This window comes from Balaenoptera musculus, chromosome 11, assembly GCF_009873245.2.
Source record: "Balaenoptera musculus isolate JJ_BM4_2016_0621 chromosome 11, mBalMus1.pri.v3, whole genome shotgun sequence".
NCBI classification, from domain to species: Eukaryota; Metazoa; Chordata; class Mammalia; order Artiodactyla; family Balaenopteridae; genus Balaenoptera; species Balaenoptera musculus.
This window is the reverse complement of record NC_045795.1, coordinates 89401382-89418105: the sequence shown is the minus strand read 5'-3', so window position 1 is coordinate 89418105 and position 16724 is coordinate 89401382. Positions and strand designations below refer to the sequence as shown.

Sequence of the window (16724 nt, the reverse complement as noted above, 5' to 3'; positions counted from 1 at the left end):
CTCAAAAAAAGGAAAATTTTTTGAAGAGACAAGAAAGTCAGCAAGGACAGAAGAATTGATTTTCCCATTCATCCAAATGAAAGCATACAATTTCTTCTTAATTTAAACCTTTCCTCTTTTTTTTAGCAAAGAGGAAATATGATTTAACTTTGAAAAACTTCTGGTTACACATATTTTTAAAAGCAGAAAAAAGGTGAGAAAAAATAATGTAGGGGATTAAAAATATATATTTTTTGTTTAAGAAGAGGAACAAAGAGGAGGAAATAGATGGCCATGTAAAGCATAGTGCATTAATTTTCATCATAGGTATTCAGTTATTTTCAAGAATGGATAGAATCCATAGCTTTAGAGAAACTCCAGGATATAGCACATAAATGTGCTGTATGTGTTTTCCGTTGCCAGAAAGTCAAATTTATTCTTATGCAATCTGATCCAAATCATTTGTATCTTCTAGGGTTATCTCCTATCCAAGTAGGAGATATAATTATTTTGGCAGTATCATTGAAAGTCTAGGGAGCAATTGTTTACTTCTGTAAAATAAGTTTCTTATTAGTATTTTGCTTGCTATTATTTTTCCAAGTGCTGGTCTTAGCTGAAATGCAGAAATCAAGTATTGTGTTTATCTTTACCGTAAGGTTCAAGCAGCCATCAGCCTTTGTTCAGATTCCATTTAGCTCTATAAACTTTTGCATTATCCTTTGATTTCTGCAGATATAAATACATTCAGATACACTTAGTAACGCTTGTGTGTATGTATACATGTGTATATATAGGACCACATACATATATGTACATATGTATAATGTGTGTATATTTATGACCGCAAGCATATATATACATATATACATATGTGTGTGTATGTGTGTATTTATTTCTGAATATGTTTATATACATATTCAGAAACAATGCCATCCCCAGAATGGTCAACATAGGGGAACTATGTGTAGAACAAGGCATATTTGGAACACAAGACCTGCAATGGGAAACAGACCCAATTGTTAATTTATATATCTAGTGATGACTAAAGCAGTTCTACAAGGTGGGCTTTGGACATATATTTTTATTTTATTTTTTAAATTTTTTAAATTTCAAAATAATTACTTTTTCAAAGTAACAGAAGCATAGACCTTTTCATGAGGGCTGCAAAGAGTAGCTTCTCACGCTTTGGCCCCTGATACATCCTCTGAGGTGGACATGGGTAGGGATTGGGTCAGGGAGGGGGTACAAAAGGAGACATTTAAGGCTTCTACTTCATCCATATCAACAGATGTAATTACTTTCAAACAAGGCTTTCCCTGGATCCAATATGAAACATTTCAGCCCCTGGAAACACTACATAAAAACTATATAAGGCGCAGTATGTCTATTGTTCATCTGCTAATGTCCCCAAATGTCACCAAGGTAATTATTTGGATGACATTTTTGTGACGCAGCTGGACATTGTTACAGTTAATATAAAGTCTGCCTTTGGCAACCACTTTATTTCCACCTACATCAAAGTGTGGATGCATGATCACTTTTCCTGGGAGAATACTTGCCTCCCCCAAAAGACATCTCTGCCCTCAGCTTTTGCTTCGTGTGCTCTGCATACTAATACCCAATGCAAAAGAAAAAGGAAAAAGAGTAATATATATAATCTTTATCTTAATATGTATATCTGGAACTTTCAGAGATGTTTCTAAATATAATTCACAAAACACAATAACACTGATATTTCCTTCTTTTTTTGAAACAGATTTCAGCTATCCCCAGGAGTCTGAATTCACAAAATGCACACTGTTAAAACTTTTTGCCTCTATAAATTCATATTTGCTCGCAAAGAGCATATGATTGGCAAAGCTGGATTTTTTTCTACTATGATTATAATAAAAATATATTTTTACAAACATAAAGATTATAGATTTTTCCCACAAACTCACATGCAAATTGCAGCTTCGCCTTCTGGCTCAGAATTGTTCCCAGAGGGTTGGTGGCCAGGCACTGGTACGTGCCAATATCTTGATCTGTGTGCGGGCTACTGATTGCCAAACTGCCTCCATCCAACCTGTAGTGATAGCTCATGGTAAAATCAATATCTGTGCCATTTTGCTTCCACCTTCAAGGAAAAGAAAATCAAATCATGTTTCTAATACACAGAGCTGACCACTCTTGTCTTAAACAACATGCACCTGTAATTCCTGAGACTGTTAAAATGAAACAAAACATGGTTATATGTGGATACATCCCACCAGTTTCATCGAAGATAATTGTCTTCATGAGCTCTGTGATATCAATAGCTAGGTTATTTTGAAGATCTTCTACTCTTTACAAATTATGAACATTCACCCAAATGTGTACAAAGAGGCAATAGAACTCTTGACATGAGAAATAAAAAGTAGACATTCAGTCAAATAAACCTGGCCGCCCTATTCCTTTAGCAACTTTTCGAATAACATATACCATACCTGAACTCGCACAACTGATACTGCAAAATTGAATGTCGAAAATGATTTAGACATAGAAATCCAAGAAAAATATATTAGAAATGGCACAAAGAAAGCCAGCAAAGATTTTACAATGCCAATTTGAGGCTGATAACAAAACAAAAATAACCAGACTACTTTAGAACATTATTGTCTCTGTTAGTCTCTTACTAGGAAAATTAATTTCAACAGTATTTAGAAATACTGAATATTTTTCAGTATTTCTACAGTATTTAGAAATATTTCAATAGTACTTAGAAATGCCAAACTAAAATTATACCTTAACAAAAACAAATGCAGTTTGAGAAGTTTTTATTTTAGGCTGCAAAAAGTTTCTTGGCTTACCTATTAGTCAACAATCTTTTTGTACATGAATTAAGTATCAGAAAGGCCTAACAGTTATATTTATTTTCAAAGAAACATAAGATGTTTTAGAAATTGCATTTGGTCATTTTAAGATGAATGAATAGCCAGTAATTATCTTTAACTGGACTCACTTCCACCACCTTGCAACCCCTAACTTCCATCAAAATATTCAGACATTTTGAAATAAGAATATTATATACTTAAACAGATACATTTCTAGGGCACAAGCTGTGTGTAGTCATATAAAGCATTTAAGAAAAGAGATATTTTAAACTATTGAATTAAGATAGTCAGTCAGAAAAACAAGTGAGTGGCCTCTTCCTATGTAATATAGCCAATTTCCAAATCATATTTTTTTAGGGTTTATGCCAGCTTTGCAGTTTCTCCCCTTATTTTGGTAGAGGTAGCTAACTGTAAGAAAGGAATGACATTTTATAGCATTATTCCAAATGTCATTGACTTTTTTAGGAGTATTCTGAAACATCCCGTGGAAAAAGTCTGGCAAGTATCTACAACAGTAGAAAAGAAATATGGACGGACTTAGGTAATCTTCTACCCTATTAAAGATGAGAAGTGATTGACCAGATATCAAATCATCCAGAGGTTTTGAACAAACTCTGTCACTTTTAAATTACTTAGCCAGTTCTTGTGCACCTCAACTTCATTTTAATAAAGGAAGTTGAAAGACAACAGTCAAAAATAGTATACTTCATTTGCCTGAACTATCTGCCAAATTTTTTTCTAGAGAAATTTGTTTGGCCTCTCGTTCTCAATTTCAGAAGAAGAAAATGGAGAAAACTATTATTTTTTAGGCCTATCTGAAGCCTCGAATATTCTCCTTGCCAGCACTGTAATACTGTCTTACATGGTCTTTTAACCTTTGTTTTCCTTTTAGTTTTCAGTGCAAAGGCTATACAGCACTTACTTTGCCAGCTCTCTTTAATTTTGGAATCAATCACTGAAATAACTGCTGTCATCATTATATGCTCCTAATTAAGCTCAGTAATTGTTTTTCAACACAAATTCAAAGTTGTTGGCTTAGCTGAAGCAAATGAATTTTTCACAGTATCCCCATAATCATTCTAATCAGTGTGGTACAATGATTATTAAACTGTGCATATAGATTAAGGGTTCAACTCGTGGTGTGGGCTTTGTCCTAATTAATATCTTTAAATCAATGGAGAAATAGTATTAATGAATTCAAGTGATTGTCTTACAAACGTTACGGATAGAATTGCATGCCCAGGAGAATTATCCCATGATGCAAACTAGGAAATATGCTATAGATGATTATTTTAAGCATCTGCCTTAATATCATATTAATTCCATGAAATATATGGATTTGAACTAAAATCTTGAACTTTTTCTGGTGAACATCCTTCCCTATTGAGTAGTTAAGAATATAATGGCTGGGGGCTATATTTGTTTGCTGGCCTGTGATAATGCACGAGTGTGTGTGTGTGTGTGTGTGTGTGTGTGTGTGTGTGTGTGCATGTGAGTGTTTTTCAAAACTGAGCCTTGCTTTAGAATTACATGGAGCGCCATTTCTGGGCCCATCCCTAGACCTTTGAAGAACTCCAAAATCTAAATTTTTTAGTAGTCTCTCTGGGTGATTGTAATGTGCACTAAATTTGGCTCCATTGACCCTGTGGAAAGAGTCCTAGGCCTAGCTTTGACATTCCTTTGCTGTGTATGCTTGTTCAAGTAATGACTTCTCCAAAAGTCATATCCATCAATTATAAAATTTGCACAATAAAAATATCCTGCTTTATCACATGAGGTTGTTAAGAAGATCAAGTGAGGAAATGAATAAAAAGAATAGAAGGGCAGAGTAACTACTTTTATGATTTTTACTCAGAGACCTAGAGCTTCTCCAGACTTAAGAATCTCTTTATGACTGGAGTAAATTAAATTACAGAAAGGAGCCTCCTCTTGTGACTAGGTCCAGAGAACATGTGTTAGAAATCCTCTATGACATTGAAAGATAGTGTATCTGATAGAGAGTGTATCCAATGTAAAAATGATTTATGTGTGTGTTACTTCATTTTCCCAAATAAAAGATACATTCTGAGCTGGAACTAAGCTCATTACTATCTGATTTTCCTAAACTTTTTAAAGTATAAGCAATCCTACCCAAGTACTATTTTTGCATAACCCATTTTCCTTCCCTTAACAAAGCTTCCTGGTTAGATGTTAATTGCCATGTGTTGCGTGGTCTTTAAAAAAATAAAGAGTGATCCTTTCCATGGGAAAACTTCTGTGCCAACTTGCCTGACATCTGTATCTTCTTGTTTTCTACTGAAATCCTGTCTGTGAAGGTGTTGACTCCAACTGTAAGTGACTTTAGACAAGTTACTTTTAAACTGTTTCCAAAGTTCTGCTTTAAATATTGCTTATTTTCTCCTATGAGATTTCATTTGCTAAAGGAATTTACTAAAAGGAATAAAACACACCTTAAAGTCAACCACACCCTCATTTTGTGGATAAGGAATCCAATGCCAGGAGAAAGAAATGATTATTCCAAGGTCACATATGGAATGGTTCGAAGTCAAGGGCTCTTTAGTACGGCTTCACACTATATCCAAATAACCTCAAATAACGTTAGACTCTGAATCATAAAGATTGTCCCTCTATTTCATACACACACACTCAATCTAAGGTGAATAAAGTTACGATGTTTTTTAAAAATAAATTTTATGTTAGAAAGGATCATATTAAAACTAAATTTCATATTTTGTTGCTAATGTGCATTGTCTGAAATACCTCTGCCCTTTGCTTTATTATCAAGAAAATTGGGTCTTAGTCTGACATTTAAGCATTAAAAACTTGGTTTTGTTCTCACTCTTTTTTCAAAGCCTCTTGCCTACGAGTATTTTATACCATGATATTAGAGCCGAGCTAAACCTGGTTATGGGGATTGGAAATAAGAAACTAAATTACCTGTCTTTAGCCTCCTAATTTATAAGTATGTTAGAAACAGAAGCCATTTCACAACACTGGAATTTGCAATCTCTTCATTCAGTGTATTTCTTCATAGATAATATTAGCAAATTGTTGTGAGAACCCCTGTTTTGTATCTTTCAGCCTGTTATAAGCCAATAGACATTTTTATATAAGTACATGATTGACTGATGATTTCTCTTACTTATACTTAGCAAATGTTTCTTATTTTATAGGGATTCATACTTCTTTTTTCCTTTCTCTAACAAATTCTGTCAATCTTTAGGATCAATCAAATTAGCTTTCAAAAATAAAATTCCAACTTAAACTGTAAGGTGATCCTGAAAAATGTGTTAATCACATTCTTGTATATTTAACCAAATTTTAAGTTAAATAAGGCAACTCTTTATTTTAGGAAAACAAACCACCAACCATGAACTGGGTGAACCAATTTATAAACTAAGTAATCTTCATCAACCAGATGGACTTTATTGGTTTGGGTGTCCTAAAGATAGGAAAGCTTTAATAAAGTGTAGTGAGACACAGTTTTTCAGCTCTTTTGTTGTAAAAAACAAATTCTGAAGTTCTTTTGACAAAATACAATGTAAAGGAGAGTTGTCTTTAACTTTGTGCATTTAAGTCATTTAGCTAGTTAATCTAGACAATCTTAAGATCAAAGTAATTATACATAGAAATTTGGTATTTTTAATGGAACATAAAAATCACGTCAAGCCAGCTTATTTTGCCAAAATGGACTGAAATTGTTGCTTTTTGTGTGTGATGATTTAACTTAACTACTAAAAATTAAGACTTAAAAAAAATGCTTTTAAAATCCCAAAGCCACAATAGTGATTTTAATATTTATTCTACTTTTCCTATATTCACACTGCATATGCAGCTCTTACCAACAAAATATCTTTATGATTTATATAAGCATAATATATACATGCATATATTTTTAAATTTGTGAAGTCCACCCACAAAGTGGATCAGATTCTGCCTTTACTGCAGTATTCTAAGAACTGAAACACTACAGAACTTTCTTCCTTATTATTTCAGAGGTAATATGTGAGGAGGAAATATATATTTTTCTACTTGCCCAGAATGAAAATTCCTTTTCTGAGTTAGATGGTACATAGCTGTCTTCAACATGTTTTTCTAAAACCAGTGCTTTTTGGGTGATGGGACATGTCAGTGGAGCCACAGAAATTAGTCTCATAAAATTAAGTTTCCATCTGGATTAATTCCTTTTAGGGGAACATTTTCACAGTCGTTGTATATGGGGCAACTGAGGCAGTGGCTCCAAATTGTGGGGAAGGGAGTACAAAATGAACTTGTGCTTTACAGTCTTTCAAATTGGGGAAACAAATCTTTTCCTGTCCTTTCCCTTTATTTTTTCTTCTTTTTTCCTGTATTCCGTCCCTCCTCCCTTCCTTCCTTCCTTTCTTCTTTACTTCCTTTTTCTCTCTTTCTTCAGGAAACTTCCTTTTTCTCTCTTTCTTCAGGAAACTCTGTCAGTTCTCTCCATAACATGGCACTGCATGGCACCAATCTCAAGAATAACCGTTCTAAGCAGACCTAATCAATAAGTCATAATAGTGGTTGCTGCGGGTGGGGGTGGGGTAGTCATCTTTGGCAAGTGGCATGAGGGAACAGTTTGCCGTACCAGAAATGTCCATATCTTCATTTGAGTGGTGGGCATGCAGCTGTATACCTATGTAAAAATTCTTTGAGCTGTACACTTCAAATTAAGTCACTTTATTGTGTGTATATTTTACCCCGAAGACAAAGAAAAAAAAAAAAAACAAGCAATGTGGTACTCAGAAGTAGAACTTTACCTATAATGGGGTGAAGGGTTACCATTAGCAGCACAATTCAGGATGATTTCAGATTTTGACAAATCCAATGGAAAAATAACATCTTGTGGTTCCTGGATAAAAATAGGACGGCTCAAACGACCATCACCTGGAAAAAGAAAAGAATTACACCACATGAAAAAACTTGACCCTGTTTTGAATGCAAGTCTGAATTAGACATCAAGTCAATACATATTTTTAAAAACATTTTATCTTGAAACAATCGCAGACATATGGAAAATGTTTCAGAAATGGTACAAAAAAATTCTTTCTATGCCATTTAGAGTAATTTTGCAAATTTATGCTACATCATCCCAAATAAATTAGTTTATATTTCCTACAAAGGATACAATAAAATGATCAAAATCAAGGAATTAACATTGATTCAATACTAGCATCTAATCTTCAGATCCCATTTCTCCATTTTCCCTAATAAAATCCTTTATAGCAAAAAGATCCAGTAGAGAATCACAGATTTCATTTAATTGTTTTCTCCTCTTAGTCTCCTTCAATGCAGAACAATTTCCCAGTCTTTCCTTGGTTTTCCTCACCTTGGTACCTTCGAAAATTACAAGGCACTGATCTGGTAAAGTTTCACTCAATTTGGGCTTATCTGAGTGACGACAGGGTAGGGGTCCTGGTAGGAGCTGTGTGCTGAGGGTATGGGTAATAAAAAGGGTCTATAAAGATTTTAAAAAACAATAATAAAACCAATGAGAAAACTGGCTCTTATTTTTTAAAATTATCACCATGGAAAAGACTGGTCCCTACCAGCCAGAGTGTATTGATCACGTTGTCTTCCATCTTGTCCCTCCATTCCCCTCACCCACGGGTGCACCACTTTGTCTGCTGTTTCATTACAGTTAGATTCAGGAATGCTGTGTGCTTCAGATTGTATCCTATCAGATAGTGCAGGACTTCTATTTGTCCCATTTCTGCTGAAGTTAATTTTGATCACTTGATTGACATGCTGCCTGCCAGACTTCTCCACTATAAAATTGCTTTCTTTTCCCCCTTTATAATTGGTAAACATTTTGTGGTTAGGGACTTTGAGACAATGTAAATATACTGTTCCTTACTGAACATTTAAATTTTTTATTTATATATCTCTATCAGTATGATCTACTCTATCACTGTGAATCCATCGTTTCTTATTTTATTAAAGTTATCCATTACTATTTATTTTGATGCCCAAATTGTCACTGATTTGGCCAGCAGGAGCCATTCAAGCTGGTTTCTTCATCTTTTTGACATGTGCCTATCATTCTTTACTTTCTGGTACAAGAAAGTGTTCCAGAATCACCTTGCATTTCTCCTGTTCCAGCCATCGAAGTAGTCTTTTTTTTCCCTAAGAAAAGCTTGTTCCTTTTATTAGAGAATGGTATTTAGAAAGCATGATCTGGAACTAAGTGTACTTATTGTTATTGAGGTGTTCTTGCTCTGAGGATTTTCAGTGTGTGCATGTGTGTGTGTGTGTAGGTTTTATAGATTATATGTATGAATACATACATATAGATACTTATATGAATTTATAAACACATATGAATACATGTAAGTATGCATATGTATAATTTTATATACAGACATATATTTATGTAAATATGTATATATGTGTGTGTGTGTATATATTCTTATTCCATACTTCTATCTATCTATGATGATTTATAGTGGGTTTATTATAGGTTTTTTCTGTCTATATATATATTTTAAATTTTATTTATTTTTGGCTGTGTTGGGCCTTTGTTGCTGCATTCGGGCTTTCTCTAGTTGTGGCGATCGGGGGCTACTCTTCGTTGCAGTGCGCGGGCTTCTCCCTGTGGTGGCTTCCCTTGTTGCAGAGCACAGGCTGTAGGCGCGCTGGCTTCAGTAGTTGCAACATGTGGGCTCAGTAGTTGTGACTTGCGGGCTCTAGAGCACAGGCTCAGTAGTTGAGGCTCACGGACTTAGTTGCTCCATGACATGTGGGATCTTCCCAGACCAGGGATCGAACCCGTGTCCCCTGCATTGGCAGGCGGATTCTTATCCACTGAGCCACCAGGGAAGTCCTCTGTCTATATTTTTAACTCCCTATTCCAGCTGTGAGAACCCTGGTTTCCACTAGTCTCAGTGTATTTATGAATTTGTTCAATCTCCTTGTATGTAACTAACCTCCAGTTACTGTCACCACCTTCTCCCCTTTGTGAAGCTCCTCTTCACCCTGTACAGATTCTGATACCTGCTGCAAGTTCTACTCCCATACCTTCCTTGACACCACTTGTAAACTGTCTCCTACCTCCTCATCTCACTCATGTTCTGACCCTGTGCAGGGTCTCCCTCCTGTGTGGATGCTGTCTTTCACTACACTTGACCTCTGACACTCTGTGCATAGTTATATTCCAAAGTGGATAACTTTCTCACATCCTTGAGGATCTAACACCTCACCCTGGAATGCCCTTTCCCTGTGGAGACTGTCCTCACTTGCTTAGCTTCCAGGTTTCTATCTTCACCACCCTCTCCTGGCAATGGAACCCTCCTCAGGCTTCTCAGACTCTGATAGCCTGTGCCAGGCCACCTCAGTAAGGGCATGCCCTTCTCACCTTCCTCAGGCTCTGCCACTCCACTGGGCCACCGCTGCCTTACCCCTTGTCCTGCATGCCTGACTTTCTCACCACTCTTAGACTCCAACAACTCATGCTGGGCTACTCTGGTGCTCATCTTCCACATTCATGTGGATGCCTACCTTACTGAGCCCCACTTCATGGCGTTTGGACTGAATTGTTAAGAAAGAAAGATTTGGAGGAAAGGAGGAGGAAGAGTTCAGTGCTTATGTTTTAGGTGAAATTCTGTGTTTTTTAAATGTGCAAATGAATACATAAAGCAAAAACCTCATCATGTTAAGATTTAATTTTAGGACACCCAGTCCAGAACTCTAGTAGTTGTACCTGAGGGTCATGTAGGAGCATGGTCATTTCCTCTGATACCAACCACAGGTCAAGAGAATCTCAAAGTTGGTAGGTCTTTTGTAGACCATTCAGGCCAGACTTCTTGGTTTGGAAAGACAATAGAGCTAGTGGTCAATAGCATGTGCCCTTGAATCAAATGGGCTTCAGTGGATTTGTGAAATTTGCAGTATCTTCGTTGACAAAATAGATAGACTCTGTATATCAGATGGTTATTTTGAGATTTAATGACATATTACTTATAAAGTATATCACATTGTGCCTGGTACATGTAAATGTATAATCATCAAATTGTGAAAATTACCATCATTATTGTCATCATCATCATCATCCTTATTATTATTACACACAAGGAAACTAAAACCCAGGAAGTTGAATCATCTTTTCCAAATTCACCATCTGCTTTGAGAGATAGGAGGAAGTTAAACTTAGGCATCTTGATTCTCTCACTGTTTTCACCATCCACTCAGATCTATTTCTTTCTTCCAGAATATTTGCACCCAGGTAAAATATTAATTTAGTAACTTTATCTTAAATTGTAATTTTAGTGTACTCCATTATTTACCTAGACGTGCAGACAGTTATTAGCTGTATAATGCTGGACAAGTTATAACTCTTAACTATAAAGTAGCAATACATCTTACATCTTTGTTTTTTTGCAAAGGCTGATTGAGAAAGAGTGAGTTAAACATGTAATACAGACTTTCCTTACTCTAGTACCTAATGAAATGTGCAAGGAATTATAAATATAAATAAACAACAAACAAATTAACAGTGTCTGAATAAGAAAAGGGACAAATTCCAATGCCATTGGCTAAAAATAATCAAAATAAACAAAGAAACAACAGAAAAAAACATTTGTGGCATAAGAAGAGTTTGTCCAGGCTCAGAGGGGTGAAAGAGTTCTTGACGTCTTAATCTCATCCCTAACCTCTGTGAGATATACTGGTGAAATGACAAAATTCTGAGAATTCTCATAACAACCTCCAATGCTGGAGTTAAGCAGCTTTGTATATACATGCATAGTGTGTTTTAATCTGTTTTCTCTTCTGGCTGAAGAGAGGAGTAGACAGGGCTCCTGGAGAAAAAAAGAGTGAAGCAGAGAAGCATGAATAGTAAAGCTGACTCTGTTTCAGAAACTAATAGTTTCACGCCTATATATTCACTTGGTAAAATCTCTAAAGCCCAACTGAAAACTGATGCATTTCCCCAATAAAGTATACCTATGACTCTTCCACCAATAATCTTGCTACAAACCACTAAAAAAAAAAAAAAAACCTTAAAATAGAAGCACCCAGATATTCTGCTAAAGGCTGAATTTCCCACAATCCCAGTATTTCCTCAGGCTACAAAAAGGGGGTACTCGTGATATGTGGATATTCAGCCTCCAAAAGTGAGCTAAGAGGAAGAAAACAAACAGTTCCCTGATATGATGAGAAGAACGTTTAAAAATATCCCTTTCTATAGAGGAATGACTGAGTTGTCTGCACACAGTTCCTCAAGTATGAGCAAATGAAAAGAAGTGGAATAGTAAGTATGGAAATGTATTGCAACAATAAAAGTGAAAAACATAGCATGCCAAAGATAGACAAAATATCCAATCTAGAAGAAAATATAACTCAAGGAATCCTAGGAAATTTCTCAAAATTTTTCACACAGTAGAGTAAGAACCTGAATTCAAAAGACGTAACTCAATGGCAAGATGAAAAAGACAAACTATAGAATCAGATAAATTAGGATGTAACTTAAACGTAAAAATTGCAACCAAAGGAGCATCATTAAAGAATTAATAAATCAACTAAAATAGGCAAGAAACAAAACAGATACCTACTAAAAGTCAAATTACTGACATAAAGAGAAGATTAGAGATAATTGTGGTGAATACAATTAAAAAAACACAGATAAGAGGGAAGAGAAGGTAATGGATAAGAGAGATAGATAAAAGATGATCCAACATAAAGATCCTTGATGTCACTGAGATAGACAAACAAATGGATTGAAAGATATCACCAAGAAAATTTCCTGTGAATTGAAAGAATACACCACATTCCAGAGACATTTTAGAGAGAGCACTTAACACCAAAGCACGTGTTAGTTAAGTGACTGATGTTCAAACTTAAAGAAAGACTTTGCCAGAAGACCAGGTTGAAACAGAAAATTACTTAAAAGAGTGAAAGATAAAATCAGATTAATTTCAGATTTTATAATAGTAGCATTAGCATTCTATACCAGAAGACAGGGAAAGTCTACAGTATTCTGAATAAAAGGATGACGTGACTGTTATTACCCACTGATATAGCTTTCGAATCTAATGACATTCAACATTCTTTAACATCAAAATACAAACAAATAAACAAACAAAAAACCCTCAGGGAATACAACGTAAATGACCACTCTTAAAGAAATGACTTAACAATGAAGTCTATCCAGGTAGAAATGAACCAATATACAGATCTCAAGAATGAAGGAGGAATAAGATGCACAATGAATACATGTAAATATAAAACTACCACTTAAGAACCATGTTGGTTTTAGTTGTAGAACAGAATATGAATGCCATAAACTTGGATAATATAAAAATAACAGTATAAACAGAAAAATGAGGGATGGGTAAAAGAATACAGTTTGAAATGTGTGAGTGCTAATATCATCTTCTTTCATAGCAAAAATTCAAGTGGAATATGAGGGGTTTTTTTGTTTTGTTTTTTCATAGATCTTTATAATTTAAACATTTTCAACCACCTTCCTCTCCCCCTAAAAAGAAAACCTGGCTGAAATATTAAGCACCGTGCTATGCACAAAATAGGCAGACAGCAAATGTTAATTTATCTTCCTTTACCTTCACTCAGAGAAGAGCTCTGTTCAATCTTCATATAATCTAAATTAAGGGTATAACTTGACTTAATAATATTTTATATTTGGGAGAGTAATTTGTAGTTTTCCAAGGAGTTTTACATGCACCAAGTAACAAATTAAATTCCTGTGACACGTTTTATGAGACATACATTTCCATTCCCATTTGACAGATGAAGAACTTGAGACGAATAGAATCAGGCATTTTCTAACAAACTTTGGTTATTTTGAAAGACAGAAAAGCTTGGTCTTCGTGAATTATCATCAACCCATATCTTATTTAGTCATTTATATTTGTTGTTGTCAAATTTTTAAGAGCTTGAATTCATACCAGTAAAATGTCTAGCTTTTGTCAACTAATTGTTTGGTCTCTTGTGGTAAATCCTTAGATTTTTTTCATAGCACAATGAGATGATTAAACAATAGCAGACTTTTGTTGCTTTGCCTACAGTGTCAGAAAGCAAGGACAACATGAGTTTTCTGTACAAGAAGAGCTGAAACCATGTGACAATATAATATCAAAAGCAAGAAATCAAAAATGCTTTTTAAGTACCTTTTCTTTAAAAATGCACTAGACCTTAGGAAAAGGGTCAGTATTTTGAGCAATAAGTGATTAAATAATTGTACTGACAACACCTACTGCTATAAAATCACCTACAATATAATGCTACACAATAAGAAATGTTCTACTTGGCAATAAAGGAAGAACTTTGCAATAGAGGAACATTGAAAAGTAAATAATTTTAAATGACAATTAAAAGCAAATTATACAATGTTATTGAAAATTCATGTAGGGTTCTACCCCATTTTTCTTCCTCTTTATCTTCCATGGAGTTAAAAAAAAATTAGTCCTATGATCTGACTCCAATACTGGATCAAACTACCAGAATCTAAAGTTCATTGTCATCCCCCGAATGCAGAAAACTTTTGATTATATCTACGGCAGTCACATTTTGTCATTTCTGAACAGTTCATGAACATCTTTATGGAAAATCATCTCTTAACTGATAGGAATAGGCCCTTAAAGTCATATTTTATTTAATTCACCCCATTCTTATGGCCATGAATGACTGGACAAAAGGTGAATATGTCCTGCTCGGCTGCTGTACTTCTCTCTCCTGGAAATTAGGAAATAAAATGAAGAGATTCTTAGTTTCTGATTGTTACTTGAATAGAGAGGAGGTTGTTCAGGATTATTAGAGCCTCCATCTTCCATAAAACTTGTTAAGAGTTAAGAGAATGCTAGTGTAGATGGACCCTCAAGATGCCAGAGGAGTAAGACCTGGAGATCACTTTCCTCCCCACAGCTACTTAAAAAATACATCTACATGTGGAACAACTCCTACAGAACACCTACTGAACGCTGGCAGAAGACCTCAGACCTCCCAAAAGGCAAGAAACTCCCCGCGTACCTGGGTAGGGCAAAAGAAAAAAGAAAAAACAGAGACAAAAGAATAGGGACGGGACCTGCACTTAGGGGAGGGAGCTGTGAAGGAGGAAAAGTTTCCACACACTAGGAAGCCCCTTCCCTTGCAGAGAAGTGGGGTGGGTGGTGGGGGGAAGCCATGGAGGAGAGTGCAGCAACAGGGGTGCAGAGGGCAAAGCAGAGAGATTCCCGCACAGAGGATTGGTGCCAACTAGCACTCACCAGCCTGAGGGGCTTGTCTGCTCACCCGCCAGTGTGGGTGGGTGCTAGGAGCTGAGGCTCCGGCTTCGGAGGTCAGATCCCAGGAAGAGGACTGGGGTTGGCTGCGTGTACACAGACTGAAGGGGGCTAGTGCACCACAGCTAGCCAGGAGGGAGTCCGGGAAAAAGTCTGGAGCTGCCTAAGAGGCAAGACACGATTGTTTCAGGGTGCATGAGGAGAGGGGATTCAGAGCATCGCCTAATGAGCTTCAGAGATGGGCTCAAGCCGCGGCACTCAGCACGGACACAAGAGACGGGCATGAGACACTAAGGCTGCTGCTGCAGCCACCAAGAAGCCTGAGCACAAGCACAGGTCATTATCCACACCTCCCCTCCCGGGAGCCTGTGCAGCCCACCACTGCCAGGGTCCTGTGATCCAGGGACAACTTCCCCGGGAGAACACAGGGCACGGCTCAGGCTGTTGCAGCATCATGCCGGCTTCTGCCACTGCAGGCTCATCCCACATTCCGTACCCCTCCCTCTCCCCCAGCCTGACTGAGCCAGAGCCCCCTAATCAGCCGCTCCTTTAATCCCCTCCTGTCTTGGCGAAAATCAGACGCCAGAGAGCAACCTACCTGCAGAGGCGGGGCCAAATCCAAAGCTGAACCCCAGGAGCTGTGCGAACAAAGAAGAAAAAGGGAAGTTGCTCCATGCAGCCTCAGAAGCAGCGGATTAAATTTCCACAATCAACTTGATGTACCCTGCATCTGTGGAATACCTGAATAGACAACAAATCATCCCAAAATTGAGGCAGTGGACTTTGGGAGAAACTGTACACTTGGAGTTTCCTGTACGCGACTGACGAGATTCTGATTTATATGGTTATCTTAGTTTAATTTTTAGTGCTTGTTATCATTGGTGGATTTCTTTATTGGTTTGGTTGCTCTCTTCTTTTTTTTTTATTATTTTTTTATTTTTATTTTATTTTATTTTATTTTATTTTATTTTTTTAAATTTTTATATGTGGTTAGGTTTATTTATTTATTATTTTTTTAAATTAATTTATTTATTTATGGCTGTGTTGGGTCTTTGTTTCTGTGTGAGGGCTTTCTCTAGTTGTGGCAAGCGGGGGCCACTCTTCATCGCGGTGCGTGGGCCTCTCACTATCGCGGCCTCTCCCGTTGCGGAGCACAGGCTCCAGACGCGCAGGCTTAGCAGTTGTGGCTCACGGGCCCAGTTGCTCCGCGGCATGTGAGATCTTCCCAGACCAGGGCTCGAACCCGTGTCCCCTGCATTAGCAGGCAGATTCTCAACCACTGCGCCACCAGGGAAGCCCTTATTTTTTTATTTTAATGATATTAAAATTTTTTTATTTTAAGAACTTATTTATTTATTTATTTTTCTTTCTTTTTTTTCTCCCTTTTCTTCTGAGCTGTGTGGCTGACAGGGCCTTGGTGCTCTGGCCTGGTGTCAGGCCTGAGCCTCTTAGGAGGGAGAGCCGAGTTCAGGACATTGGACTACCAGAGGCTCCCTGGCCCCACTTAATATCAATTGGCAAGAGCTCTCCCAGAGATCTCCATCTCAATGCTAAGACCCAGCTCCACTCAACGACCAGCAAGCTCCACTGCAGGACACCCCATACCAAACAGCTAGCAAGAAAGGAACACAACCCCACCCATCAG

General features: G+C 36.8%; 1 protein-coding gene across 4 annotated transcripts in view; it reads right to left on the bottom strand.

Annotated features, from left to right (window-relative positions):
• Nucleotides 1–16724, bottom strand: part of CNTN6 (contactin 6) — a 291320-nt gene that overhangs the window by 142075 nt on the left and 132521 nt on the right. For 2 of the 4 annotated variants that reach the window (XM_036869275.1, XM_036869274.1), the window contains exons 1-2: nucleotides 7607–7706; nucleotides 1920–2095 (exon numbers count right to left, since the gene is read on the bottom strand). In XM_036869275.1, coding sequence (XP_036725170.1) covers nucleotides 1920–2061 — 142 coding nt within the window. In that variant the 5' untranslated portion in view covers nucleotides 2062–2095; nucleotides 7607–7706. Of the gene's footprint in view, nucleotides 1–1919; nucleotides 2096–7606; nucleotides 7734–16724 lie in introns of those variants that run through there. The other 2 variants (XM_036869272.1, XM_036869273.1) reach the window with 2 other exon arrangements.